Below are 15478 nucleotides of genomic sequence, written 5' to 3'. Positions count from 1 at the left end.
AACTTTAGCCTATTCTAGTCTTCCCTTTGTTATATAAGAATTATTAAGATACCTGCTTCCTGACAGCACCCAGTTATCCCTGCTTCCTGACAGCACCCAATCTGGAGCAAAACTCCACTTTCTTGGAGCCTCCCCAAAATAACCTAACCAAAGCCCTAAATCCTATAATAAGTCATTTCTAATACTCCCTTACTGAGCTGCCTTGTGGTTCCCGAGGGTATTTGTGCTCCATCACTACAATGAGTAATAAACCCAACTTCCTTTCAGCTATAGATGTGTGCCTTGTAGTCCTTTGCTGGAGGGCAGTGGTACCAGAGAGAGAATGGGGCAAGACTGTACAGTATGTGTGGGCCACTTCAGGGATTGAGGATTTTACTCTGAGTGAGATGGGGTGCCATTGGAAGATTTTACTTTTTTAACTTTCAAAAGTTTATATTTAAAAAATTTTTGTAGTAGTGTCCAATTGAGAGAGACATTGCAAGAACTATACAGAGAGCTCAAACATATACTACATACAGATTCACAGATTATTATCAGTTTGCCCATTCATTTTATATATAAACTTACTTTCTTCTGAGTCATTTCAGAGTGAATTGCAGACATCATCACGTCCTTTTACCTCTAAATAATTCATAGTCTGTTTTCTAAAATAGAGGACGGTCACTTAATGTATAATGATTAAATCAGAAAATTTAATATTTATACAATATTATTATCCAATTTATAGGCCTCATTCAGACTTTACCAATGGCCCCAAAAATATCCTTTATGTAATTTTTGCTTTTTACCTGAATCATAGATGAACACATTGAGCACATCTATGATAACTGCTTTAACTTCTTTGAAAATTCCATCATTTCTGTCATGTCTATTTTTGCTTCTGTTGACTAATTTTTTCAGGATCCAATCAAGGATCATGCATTACATTTAGTTTTTATGTAGCTCTAGATTTCTTTATAACAATTACTCAGCCTTTCTTTGTCTTTTTTGACATTGGTATCTTTGAGAAGTATAGGCCTTTTATTTTGTAGAATATCCCTCAATCCGTGTTTTTTTATTTCTCCTCATAATTAGATTCAGTTTATGCATTTTTGGGTGAAAATGACTTGTCAGCTTTTTTGGAAATTAGTTGATCATATATTTGTGAGTCTATTTCTGAACTCTACATCCAGATCCACTAAGCAATCTGTCGGTACATAAGTCAGTACCATACAGTGTTAATTTTTATAGCTTTATAGTGTATATAGAAAGCAGGTACTGTAAATCTGCCAACTTTTTAGCTAATGTAGGTGCTTTGCATTTCCATACACATTTTAGAATCATTTTGTTAATTTATACAAAATCCTACTGAAATTTTGATTGGGGTTATATTGAAATTATAGTTAAATTTGGAGAGAATTGAGTTCTTAACAATATTGAGTTTTATAATCCATAAAACTGATATGTATCTCCATCTATTCAGGGTCTCTTTTCCTATCAATATTTTGTAGTTATCAGTGTAAAGGCCGGGCATGTATTTTGTTAAATTCATCCCTAGAATTTCATGTTTGGGGATGCCATTTTAAAGGATATTTTTTAAATTTCAGATTCCAGTTACTTATTTCTAGCATATGGAAATGTAATTTATTTTTGTATAGTGATGACATGTAACCTTGCTAAACTTAGTTGCTGGTACAAATAGCTTTTTTGTAATTTTATAGAATTGTAGGTGAATACATTGAGCACATTTATGATAGCTGCTTTAACTTCTTTGATAATTGCATCATCTCTGTTTTATCTATATTTGCTTCTATTGACTGATTTTTCTCCTGGGTTTAGATCACATTTTCCTACTTCCTCATATGCTCTTAATTTTTAATTTGATGCTGGACATTGTGAATTCTATGTTGCTAAGTGCTGAAGTTTGGTAAATTCCTTTAAGAAGCATTGAACTTTGTTCTAGAGACACTTAAGTTGCTTACAGTCCTTTATGGTCCATTTAAGTCTTATTTTTAAGTCTTTGTAAAGACAGGTTTAAGATAGAAGTCAGCAAATTTTTATAGTCAATTTTTTTTTTTAACTTAAAGGAAACTTTATTTAGTATTCTTTTTAAAGCAGTCTAGTTTAAAAACAAGTTGAGGGACTTCCCTGGTGGCGCAGTGGATGACTCTGCACTCGTAGTGCAGGGGGCCCACGTTCAATCCCTGGTCAGGGAACTAGATCCCACATGCATGCAACTAAGAGTTCGCATGCCACAACTAAGGAGCCCACGTGTTGCAACTAAGGAGCTGGTGAGCCGCAACTTAGGAGTCCTGGAGCCACAACTAAGGAGCCTGCCTGCTGCAACTAAGACTCAGTGCAACCAAATAAATAAATAAATATTAAAAGAAAAAAAAGATGAATAAGAACCTAATGTATAACATGGTGACTATAGCTGATAACACGGTGTTGTATAATTAAAATTAATTTGCTAAGAGTTGAACTTAAGTATTCTTATCAAAAAATAAAAAAAATTAAAATAACAATAAATAAATAAAAACAAGTTGAGGTTAAGAAAACAGTATGTTCAGAGAGTGAATATGTTCAGCTGTGCAGGTCATATGGTCCTGACTGAAACTACTCAACTACCATTTCAATGTGAAAATAACCATAGATAATATCAATATATAAACAAGTGGGCATGGCTAAGTCCCAATAAAATGTTATTTACTTAAACAAGTGGTAGACCAGATTTGGTCCTGAGACTGTAGTTCCAATCCATGGTCTAGAGACTAGTTCCTGCTAGAGTCTCTTTGCTTGTTACTAAATTGTACCTTTCTGGATTTCCTACTGAATGCCCTGTTTATTCGCCAAGGACTCTCCACTCTGGCTGGCAGTAACTCAAAGATATCTGGTCTTCTGTAAATTCTGGTAATTTTTCAGTTTATATCTCCTAGTTATTGTTTTCTTAGAAGTTGTTCTCTGTCTCTGTTTGTGGATTTTACCCTGCAAACATGAAAATTAGAATTCAGCAAAGCCTTAAGCATATCTCTGGATCTCCTTAGCTACATACCTCCTCTTTCTCCACCACCCTGCCTTGCAAATTCTATCTGTCTGAGACTCTGTCTTCTCAACTCACTGCAGCCTCACTTTCTGCTGGGCTGACCATTTTGGAGCTATAGTCTAGAAAGTTCCTCCAAGAAGAAGTCTGGCATGATCCTGTATAGGAGTTACCTTTTTTTCCCTTTCTCTAAGAGATGACAATCCTGTGCTTTCTGTTATGCAGTGTCTGCGAACACTTGTTTCATAGATTTTTCCCAGGTTTCTAGTTGTTTATGGCTGGAGGATAATTTCATACCATCTTACTCTTTCTTACTATGTGTGCTAAGAGCCAGAGTCCTCTCATTACTTATTTTGATGCTGAAATTATTTCTGACCAGTAGTTCAACCTTTCATCATAATGATGTAATTTTTGGAGAACTTCATTAATTTTTGGCACACACACAAAAAAATTCCCAGGCTCATCTTGGACTTTCTTTTCTTAGCCCCAAACAGACCATTTTCCCAAGAAGGCCTAGGTCCTTGTAATGGGGAATAGTATTTAAATAACATAGAGTTTGGGGCAGAGAAGTAACATTCAATTTATTTAAAATATCACCATGTAAATATTTTTGTAAATATTTGTAATATTTTTATTGAAGTATAGTTGATGTATAATGTGTTAATTTCTGCTGTACAGCAAAGTGATTCAGTTATGTGTATATATATATATATATACACACACATACAATCTTTTTTATATTCTTTTCCATTATGGTTTATCATAGGATATTGAACATAGTTCCCTGTGCTATACAATAGGACTTTGTTTTTTGTTTTTTATCCATTTTACATATAATAACTTATATCTGTTAACCTCAGCATGGTTCGTTATTGTTTAACGGACCATACAGGGCAAGGGTAGGGTGCAGAGATCAGGAAGGAAAGCACTGCAATACAATCACAAAAAAATGATAGTGGCTTGAACCAAAATAGTAACAGTAGAGGTAATGAGATATATTCTAATGGCAGGATTGACAATTGACAGAATTCACTGAAAGATTACATGTGAGTTATGAGATAAAATGTTGTATATATTATTATTACAGCTCCTAGAACTTGGGGCCATCCTCAATTACAAGATGGTCCGTCATCCAAAATTTGGTTCAGATATCAAGACTGAGGACAGCACATACACACCAAGATGGTTTGAAAATGTCTGTTGCTCACATAATGAGGCTTTCTAGGAAATCAAGGTAGCTCCTAGGAATGTCCAAAAGTAGTTTTAGAGAATGAGGAAAGAAAACTGGGATAGAGTTTTATGGTGGTTCGGTGGTGGGACCTGGCTGAGGATCCCTGTGCACAGATAGGGGCTTGCGTAGTTTGAACCTTCTACCAACAGGGGGAGCACCTGGACTTTCTTACCAGCTTTCCCAGATGTGGAACACAATGGGAAGGGCTCTCAGCAATCAAGTCATACATCAAAAAGTGAAGTCAGACTCTACCATACAGAGCTCCTTACAAGATATTTTTTCTCTGAATAACTGGAGTTGCCATTAATACAGATGAGAAAGACTGTTCAGTGAGAAAGTTTGGAGGGGAAGAATCAGAGTTTGAATTTAAGTGCATTAAGTTTCAGATGTCTCTAAGGTTTACACGGGAGGTTTTAAACTTTTATAATTTGTTCTTTCTTACAAAATTAAACTGCCTATCAACAGAGTCACTGCCTAATTTAAAGAATATTTTTTTCTGTAAAAATGAACACAGTTTCATAAAAGCCTTAATATCAGAATCATTTAAAGGTATACACCCTACTTTCAAGTAGCTGATTTCTTTGGACAAAACAACAGGCATGGAAAATAATTTAGAAATAGGTAAATAACATTAGTTGATAATGTCCCTTGATGTTTACCAAAAGTGTTTTTTGTTATTTTATGAATAGAATGCATTATAGCAGTGAAATTTTCTTTATTAACATAGAGGGCTTTCTGTTCAAAATTAATCTTGGGTAATATCCGAATTACTGTATTTTTAAATTATGCAGGTATTTATGTTTTAGATCGATAAAACTTAATCACTGTGACTATCTTAAAATACTAGCTATATTGATTGTGGAATATATCAGGCTCTATGTTTCCATTTAGAAACACGTCCAAGTTATTTTCTTGTGTGTTTTAAAAGAATTAGATCTTAGCTTGATTCACTTGCTTTGGAGAAAAGCATCTTTAAAACCAGTAAATTTGTTTCTACTCCCCAAACAAATTGGAATTGACAGAATCAATACAAATATCAATTGTATAACATCAAATGATCTAGTAATTTCTCAGGTTCTCAACAGATCCATGAGAGATACTGCACCTAGTAGTCAACACCACCATTTCTGTCCCTCGGTGGTCTTGTGTTTGTGATAGGTGACCTATCACTGCTCTTCAAGTCAATGGAGTTTTAAAAAATAATTCTGAAGACAACAGACCTGGGTCCAAATTGCATTTCTGCTCTTGAAAAATCAGCAAGTCATTTAACATCTATAATCCTCAGTTTTCTCATCTATAAATGAGAGGGTTAATGTAAGTGATCTCCATTTCCATTAAAGCTCAAAAATGCTTTAATGTTACAATTCTGAGTCAAGCTCTGTAATTGAAACATCAAAGGTATTTTGTCTTAACCTCCAATCTGCTAGCTGAACTGGGCACCTAAATAAAAATAGTTTAATCCCACACTGCAAGAAAAGAAAATGGTAGCAATTAACCCAGACAAGAAAGTTTTGTTAGAGACAGAATGCATGTTTGAAACTTATTTTCAAAGGCTTTGCAAGTGTAAAGGCCATTTAATTAGGCAGTCTTTAGTGTGCAGTCCAAGAAGAGTTTAGCACACAAAATGGCTAGGAGACTTCAGAACACCAGCCTCCCCCCCAGTGGTTTCTACGTGGCCTTCCATTTCTCTCCTGCCACTTCTCTCTTAGCCATCTGTTTTCTAAAATGTGAGACCGATCCAGAACATAAAAGATTTTCTATGAGATTTTATCAACAGGAGTTTCCAATTCCCAGAACACCTTCCATTAAATCCCTGAATCATTTCCTACCTCTAATGCACACCAATCCTCAATCTTCAGACACTCTGCCTCAGGCCATGGAAGCTACCATCTAAAAATGAAGTAGAAAGTGGTATTACCAGCTCCCCTAACTGGCAGACAAGAAAGATGGGAAGGAAAAAACTTTCAGATACTATAGTGTCACAAAGCAAATGTGAAGCTGATGTCCCAAGCTGGATCTCGGAACAACTTTTCCTGCTGGAATATTGTCACCCATGGTGGTTATGTTCTATTGTAATGTTGGAGCAGGACAATAATAATACCTTGACTGTGCATATTGAACTGGTTTATCATTTCCAAAACACTTTGGCTCATTCATTTATTTAACTAATATTTACTGATTGCCTATGAAGGGCCAGGCACTGTTCTAGGCACTGGTGATATAAACAAGTCTCTCTAATTAGCTTAACTTCTCTAGTTTTTACTATTTTTCTTTCTCTTTAGATAGGGACACTAAAGCTCATCAAGTGTATGATCCAAGTCGCATAACTGATAAGTATCAGAATCAGTTTGAACTCAGTTGTTCAAAAGCATTGCTCTTTATCTTAAACTCTGTGGAAAGGTCTTTATGGTTGACATTGCTTTGTCGGGAAATTTCTCCTAAAATTCCAAACAACTGAAAGATAAATGTTTTGGAGGAAAAAAAATCTGTTGGAAAGTTGGATATTACTTGTATATTCATGTCCCTGCTTCTGAGGAAGTATCATATATGTTTGGCTTCTGATAAATGTCGGAGTGCAAGGATGCTGATGGAATGTACTTTCAAATACCCTGTAATATATAAACTCTTATTACCCTAAAGATTTTGTTTCAGGATAAAGAATGGAAAGCCTCCCTTTGGCTTTTATATTTTTTGAGTATAGCTTACAGGAAGTGCTGTATGTGGGGAGGACTGGGATACTTTCCTAGATCAATAAATTGATGCTTAATTTTTTTTTTTTTTTCATTTTGAATGATGCTTGTGAGTGATCTATAGACCAGAACCTAGAGGGGATTAGGAGAGAGAGAGGTAGGGGTCAGACATCCCAAACTCCTAAGGACACTGTGTTTCTTTACATTTTCAAGGGAATCTACTCTTACTACCTTTTAAGCTCACTAACGTGTTAGGAGTGTTTCCTCATCCTTTCTTTGTTTGTTTTCTGTTTTCTAGGTTACTGTCCATATGGTTATCGGGAATGTCAGAATGGCAAATGTTATAAACCGGAGCAAAGCTGTAATTTTGTAGACGACTGTGGAGATTATACTGATGAAAATGACTGCGGTAGCTCCTGTACTTTTGAAAAAGGCTGGTGTGGTTGGCAAAACTCTTTGGCTGAAAACTTTGATTGGGTTTTGGGGGTTGGCTCTCCTCAAAGCCTAAGACCTCCCAGAGACCACACACTTGGAAATGAAAATGGTAAGTTATTAGGTTGTTCCAGTCACTCTAATCGCATTCACAGTGAGCATCACGTTATCTTCCCTGAGAGCATCTGGAGAGACCACCGTGGTGCCAGGGCAACTAAGTCAAACGTTTAACAAGTGTATTTGTTTCCTGGGACTGCATAACAGACTGCCACAGACTGGGTGGTGCAAACAGCAGACGTTTATTGTCTCACAGTTTTGGAGGCTAGAAATCTGAAATCAAGGTGTCAGTAGGGCTAGTTCCTTTTGAGGTCCTTGAAGGAGAATCATCTGTTCCATGCCTCTCACCTAGCTTCTGGTAGCTTCAGTCACTACTTGGCTTGTAGGTGGTACTCTCCTTCTGTCTTTGCATTGTCTTCCCTCTATGCATGTCTATCTCTGTGTCTAAATTTCCCCTTTTTATTATAACAGTCTTACTAGACTAGGGCCCACCCTCATGACTTTATTTTAACTTGATCATCAGCACAGACCCTATTTCCTAATAAGGTCACAGTCACAGGGGCTGGAATTAGGACTTTCACATCTTTTGGGGGACACCATTTAACATATAACAGTGAGTAATTAAAATTGAATATTACTTTGATAATTTTAGATAGATGATAATATATGCTGCTCTCAGGTACCTTTCCTAAATGACACATACTTGTCATCAGTAACCGTGAATTCTGCCACTCATTTGATCATTAGAGAGTCATTTAACTTTTCAGATTCTCAAACTTCTCATCTGTCCAATGGAGATAATAGAATTTGCCCTGTGTACCAAACAGGGATTGTCAAGATCAAATGAGATGATCTGTATGAAGGGGAAAGCAGTTAGAAAGCTGTAGAGACGTGCAGTTGTAGCTGTAAGATCATCTATGTGAAGGGTGCTAGGTATGGCTCATTTTTACAGTGAGCTGAGGTCAGGCCTCAGATTCATTGGTCAAGGGGCAAAAGACATTAGGAGAATAAAGAAGGGATCCTGAATTCCTGGATGCTACAGAGTAGGAAATATTGACATTTCACAGGCCTGTGATAAAACAAAGCTCTCCAAGCCAGACCAGCCATGACAAAGAAAGGTAGGTGTAAGTTTCATTCAAACACTCAGCTATGCATACATAAAATGTTTTGGATATTTGGATACACAAGCAGAAAACTCAATATCTTTCCTTGTGTGTTGTATATTAAAATCCTCAGCCTTTCATTTATGTACTCAACAGATGACTGAATTCTTGAAAGTATGTCGTATCCCTCTATTTGTATTTCATAGGCAGTCTTTGCATTGTTTTACAATAACTGGAGAGTCTGGGGAGTCCATGAAATAATTTCTATAACTATCTTGTTGAGTCCAAGGCATAAATACCCTGTCAGGTCAGTTAATCTGCATACCGTGAAGTACTTTGCTAGAACAGAGACAGTTGGATATTGCTCTGTCAGTGAGCCAGAGGCAACACTACTAGATTTCCTTTCTCTTTCAAGCAGAAATACCTTGGGCAGTTCAGATCCTAGAAATGTAATTAAAAACCCGAAGATGGAAAAGCTAACATAATCCACTCGATGTCATTTTTGCGTTATCTGAATCCCATCTTGTTCCCAGGGCACTTCTTGTATCTGGAGGCTACTCCGGTGGGCCTTCGGGGCGAAGAAGCACACCTCAAGAGTGGTCTGTGGCAAGAAGCCAGCGCTGCCTGCACCATGAGCTTCTGGTATTATATATCCACAAAAGCCACAGGGTCCATTCAGGTCCTCATTAAGGTAGGATCTTCTCCTGCAATGCCTCTGAGCTTAGTGAAGTTTCCTAAAGACAGCACATGGCCAAAAGGAGATTATCCCAACTCTGCTTACCTGGCCCTGGGAAGCCTCCTCCCATCAGAGGGAGCTGCTACTTGTGGTTCAGATGCTCTGGGGAGTTTGGTAAACTGGGCGTGGGAACCAGCTTTGAGCCCAGCGTTGTACCCTGTGGTTATGACTGAATCCCAGAGACTCCTTTTATGGTAACAATTAGTCTAAGACACACAAGTTTAGGTATTTCTTTCCCAGTCCTTCTCAGTAAAAGAAACTAGATTATTTGTACATCTGAAAGGAGAGCAGCTATCCATTTTAACTCATATATGAGCAATCATTAAGGGAATTAATATTAGACATTCTGGTTCTAAGCACACACCGTGCAAAGGACAGAACCGATCAGGAGAATGAGGAAGGTATGATTACATTGAACTGCTTATTAACTATGACACAGTCATGCATTTTCTTACTGTGGGTTAATTAGATGTTTCTGTCAGGGCTTTAATTTCATTTAACAGAGTGACAGTGTTCAGGGACCAAAATACCAAAGTATACATTAATATTAATGAGACATGGTTCATATACCTTTACTCTTTGGCAAGTTACAACAGCAGCAAAAAGGAGATAAGTGTGTGTGTGCGTGTGTATGTGTGTGTGTGTGTGTGTGTGCACACGTGTGTTCATTTCAAGAATCTCGTTAGAATTCCAAGAAAGCTTACTCTAAAACCATGCTCTAGAGGCCATTGCTGTTTTATCACACACTGGGCTTCGGTGAAGTGCCCTGACACTGATAGAAAATGCCTGACCAGAATACCAAAGGCCTGATATATGTGAATAGCTAATGCTGCATAGTTCATGTTTTATCTAAAACCTGAGTTAACTTTATGTTTTGGGACTCTTCCATAATAATGCAGAAAAGCCTGCCTAATAAAATACATGCAGCAGTCCCACAGTGATTTATTCTTATATTTAAATATGAAAACTTACTGAAATGTATGTAAGCCTTCAAGTTCTTGTAAGAGTATTTTGCCAGGACTCTATTGAATGTGATACTGCATTATATGGTCTGTACTGCTCAATAACAAAAATTCAACTGAGTAAATTTAAAGGTCAAATTGCTTTATTGAACGATTTATGAATTGGACAGCATCCCAGGTAGCAAATAAATAGAAAGGAGCCCTGCCAAGTTGTGGAAAAGGAAAGGTTTTTAAAGGCAGAAAGGGGGCAGAAAAAGGAAATTACTAGCAAAAAATGCATTGCTTCAGGGAAGGTTGCACTTCTGAGGAGGATGGAAGGGTTCTGTTGGGCAGATTACTTTCTTAGTGCTGACTGGTTATGACTACAATCCTGAAGGAACTTGAAACTGCAGTTAGGTTAAGTGTTAAGTGTTAGTTTCCTGTCATGGGGCTTAGCACAAGTGACTCCATTTTGAGCCTCTTTTCTCTTTTTTCAACAGTACCATGTGAAGGACTTGGTACACTGGATTTTGCTTTTATTATTTGTTTCACTCATATTTACATTTCTCCTCTCTTATAGTATATTACTATAAAATATAAAATTAAACTATTTTGAAATATAAGTCTTCCTATCAAGTCACGTTGAGCTCCCATGTTTCCTCCAGTTGATTCCTATGGACATTTAACAGCATCTTTAGAGACCCGTTTTCCTACCGTATTAAAATATATATATATATATATATATATATGCCTATTATTATTCAGTGACATTTATTACAAAGGAGAGAAATCTTTCATAATATATATTGATTTTATATTCATGAATTTTAGGTCAATTGTTTCATTTTTGGTAATTAACAATACATATTTCTGATTATCATTACAAAGTACTTCTTAGGCTTCTCTCTGTGTGGAACCATGCTGGATTTTTACCTTGCTCATTAGTTGGAAATTGTCCTAGCCAGATGGCAAGCACAGTAGGGTCAGGGATGCTACCTTTTCTTTCTTTCTTTATTCCTCATCTTTTAAAATGTTCCCAATCTATACATATGTTGCCCCTGGCCCAGTTTCCTCTGCCTTTCCTCAGGAATGCCTCCTTCTGTGTTCCCCTCTTCCCTCCATACCAAGTCCAGCACAATCTGGTAGATTCAGCCTTTCACAAAACATTCCTTGACCACTTTTGCCCACCATGATTATTCCTTTTTTTCTGAGTGTCCCTCACAACTCCAGAAATTCTTCCTGCTCACTGGCTGTTCATTTATATTTATTCTATTTCAATAGATACATTATAAAATATTTAAGGCAAAGCCTTGAGGCTTTAGTCCTTATGTCTCTCAGCTCTTCAGAGAAGGGACTGCTGGATGAAGGGATTGCAAGAGGGGAGTAGTTCCCTCCCAGAGCCCAGTGCTGGACTCAGGACACCCCTTGTTTGAGTTAATTCTTGTGCAGGAATGGCTGTTATACACGACATTAAAGTCTAATCTGGAAAATCTGAAATCTAGGTCTGAAATATATACATGCAATGAGATGCAAAAGGCATGTAACCACTGACCAATAATTTAATGACAATCTAGTTTTAAAGGGTAGTATCGATTACAGATCACAACCAGAATAATACATACTGAGAGTTACATTTACCAACACACACTATTTCATGTAATTCTTAGCACAACCCTCTGAGGTAAATAAAGTGAGCCCCATTTTACTAAAGAGGGTCCCATAGAAAGAACCTAACCATCCTATAGCCACATAGCCAGTCAGTGACAGATGGGAGTTTGAATCCAGGTATGTTTACATCCCAAACTTATGTGTTCACCCCTCACCCTTATCCCCAGTGTTCCTCACTGATAATACTGAGTTTTCTACTCTTCATAATGAAATAGAGATTCTGTTTTACTGAGATCTATATTCATTGCACAGAATCATTTTTTAAGGGGAAAAATGAATAATAATTCCTATAATGGATATGTGTGATTCTTAAACTATCCTGTTATAAAGGAGTGAATTCAGGGAAACCCCAGCAAGGCAAAGCTACTGCTTTAGGAAACACTCAGTGAAGAGCAGTACTATTTTACATATTGTCTATATTATATTTTCCTTCTATATTTCCTGCTTTCAGTCACATGAAGACTTTTCACTAAAGAGATGTAATTAAATCAAATGTAATCTTTGTGTCTTAAAGTGATTGGTGAATTCTGAGAAGGTGGAAAGAGCATCTTATTGAGAAATTAACCTTAATTTTTTTCTTTCCTTGAAGTCTGCTTTAGTTATGAATGTAAAGCACACACAATAAAATGAAGTAGCTACAGTTTTTCAAGAGAAATTACTTTTTTAAATACAATAGTTTGCTTTTTTTTTTTTTTTTTTTTTAATGAGAACAAAGAGTCTACCAGGTAGAAGGATTATTAGCTATCCCTCACTGCTTGGGCCAAGCCACTTTGTAAGTGGGATTTAGTCCATGGGAATTGCTTGTGATCCCTGCCATTCCACTGTGTTCATTTAATGGGTGAGTCAGTCAAAACTCAGATGGGCTAAGTAGGAAGTCCAAGGTTATAAGTAAGTGGATGAGCTAGGACTTGAACTCAGGTATTATAAAAATTAAGATTAGAATGTTACACAATCTGATTTCTGTCTTTCTATGAGAGAAGATTGAAAGTTGATCATCTAAATTAAAATACATGGGTCATATCTTTTTCTGAATGTAGTAATATTTCATTTTTAAAATAGTATGTTTGTTCTTGATAACATCTATCATTTTTACCTACCATTTAACTCATTTACATTCAGTATTAAATTTTGCATTAAATTTAAATGTATTACTTTTCAAACCATCTAAGATTTAAAACAAAATATGAAACAAATGTTCAGGGGTAGAGTAAGAGTTCCACATAAAAATTAACTTGTTTTTACAATTATATTTAATTTTACACATTTTTCTGGTCACTTGTTTTCTGATGGGGTTAATTAATTATGAGTAATATGTCGATTTTGATATGCTAAAAAGAATTTTGGGGGAATTTTTAAATTTACTTGTGCTTGATAAAGTGTTTTCATAGGTAAAAAGTCTATCTAGTCTCATCACGAAACAGAAGACCTTTGCATCTTTTCAACTAGCCATGTGAATAAAATGCAGGAACACCTGCTACCTGAAGGGCATTATTGTGTTTTAGAAATACTCCATCTTTGATAAACTGTTGATATTTTAATCAAGATGACTGCATGCTGTAGGGAATTTGAATCTATTTGACTGAAGGCATTCAGGACTATCCATTATGCCATCATGATAGAAAACATAATATATTCAAGCCAGAAGTGGAGAAAAATAATGTATTCCAGGAGAGCCCTCCTGATTATAGCAACCTAGTTATGATGCAAGAACGTAATTAAATTAGCTTATTACTTTATCTTGCTTAGTGATTCAGGGAATTTTAGAGCTGGTGGGGTCCTTCGAAATATGTTTAAACTCTTCATTTTGCAGATGAAGGAATTAAGATTATGAGGTTGTATTTCTTGTCCCAGCTTATACGGTATTTTAAGAAAAAAGTTAAGATGTAAATCCAATTTTTCTGACTTCTAATTCAGAGCTCTTACATACTTCCTGGAAATTCTATCTAAAAATCATATTCAATATGGAAATACAGATTTTGTTCAATAGGCTGTGGAAAATGTCAGATCAACAAAGGAAAGGCCAGACTCCTTTGCCTACTTAGAAGCCTGGAAGTTCTGGTTCTGTTTTACCCTCAACCTAGCAAACAATGAGCATCAGTTGGGTTTAAGAGTCAACTGAAAAAAGTGGGCATTCTCCAACCATCCTAACCCACCACTACCCTGTCTCCGGCACACACACCACAGTCCTAATGTGAGAAGGTTTACAACTAATTGCTAATACTAACGTGCCTAAGAATATGTCAGACAGATTTTTATATTTAGGCATCTTTTGATCTCTTCGGCCTACTGAATATCTGATGCTATTTTAGTCACATTGTTGGGATTTTATTCATTATTTCAGAGTAAAGGATGTAGAGAATATGGATAGAGAGGATACATGGAAGCTGGATAGAGAAAATCGATTTTTCAAAGACTGTCACGTGCATTGAGGGCTGTAAATCCATTAAACTAAACTTTAGTACCAGAACTTTATTTGCTTTTCTGGCATTGTTTCAGCACATTAACAATTCAATCTGCGTAGATTGGGCGCTACTATATTAGTGACCTTGACCAAATCAAGGGAGAAAAGTTGATCTTTGCATTTCGAAGCTATAGCCTCGAAATCAACACACCCAGGGTTTTATTAATTAGTTGTCACAAGATCACAATGCCATGATTTATGTAAAATAAATGTTCCTTAGAGAACATGGCAATGTTTATTTCAGGTTTATTTTTGACTAAGTGAGATTTTTCTAAACTTCTCACTTCTCACTTCTTCCTTTACCTCCTAGTGCTGCCCACTATGACTCACAGGCAGCCAGTGGAGTCCCTTCTATTAAGATTTCTATTAAGATGCTAACAACTTAGTTAAATTGATCCCAGAGTTTTACTTTTCAAGAGACTCATACGGTCAGCTCTAAAGATTGTTCTCACTACTATTACTGCTGTTTCACTTCCCTTTCTGTTCCCACTACTGCTACTGCTCTTGTGACAAGCCTCTAGTTATTGACTAATTTTATTAATTGAAGTATAGTTGATTTACAGTGTTATATAAGTTTCAGGTGTACAACAGAGTGATTCAATATTTTTATAGGTTATACTCCATTAAAAACTATTATAAAATATTGGTTATTTTCACTATGCTGTACATTTCATCCATGTATCTCATTTATTTTATGCCTGGTACTTTTTACCTCTTAATCCCTTCTTCTATCTTGCCCCTCTCCCCACCCCTCTCCCCACTGGTAACCACCAGTTTGTTGTCTGTATCTATGAGTCTGTTTTTGTTTTGTTATATTCATTCATTTTGTTTTATTTTTCAGGTTCCACATATAAGTGAAAACATACAGTATTTGTCTTTCTCTAACTTATTTCACGTAGCATAATATTCTCTATGTCCGTCCATGTTGTTGCAAATGGCAAAATTTCATTTGTTTATTAATGGCTGAGTAATATTCCTTTATATGTATATATATATATGTATATGTGTATATACATATATATATATACACACCCCACATCTTCTTTATCCATTCATCTGTCGATTGACACTTAGGTTACTTCCATATCGTGGCCAATTTCTTTTTTCTATACAATGTGCTAAGTCTTTTTTTACACATAG

At 36.2% G+C, this 15478-nt stretch overlaps 1 protein-coding gene across 1 annotated transcript in view; it reads left to right on the top strand.

Annotated features, from left to right (window-relative positions):
- Positions 1–15478, top strand: part of MALRD1 (MAM and LDL receptor class A domain containing 1) — a 579678-nt gene that overhangs the window by 301036 nt on the left and 263164 nt on the right. The window contains exons 27-28 of the mRNA XM_029239293.1: positions 7239–7484; positions 9066–9223. Coding sequence (XP_029095126.1) covers positions 7239–7484; positions 9066–9223 — 404 coding nt within the window. The remainder of the gene's footprint in view (positions 1–7238; positions 7485–9065; positions 9224–15478) is intronic.

Source organism: Monodon monoceros, unplaced genomic scaffold, assembly GCF_005190385.1.
Source record: "Monodon monoceros isolate NGI ecotype Baffin Bay Population unplaced genomic scaffold, NGI_Narwhal_1 Super_Scaffold_21, whole genome shotgun sequence".
NCBI lineage: Eukaryota > Metazoa > Chordata > Mammalia > Artiodactyla > Monodontidae > Monodon > Monodon monoceros.
The sequence above is the reverse complement of the archived record's forward strand: the minus strand, read 5'-3'. Positions and strand labels throughout refer to the sequence as shown.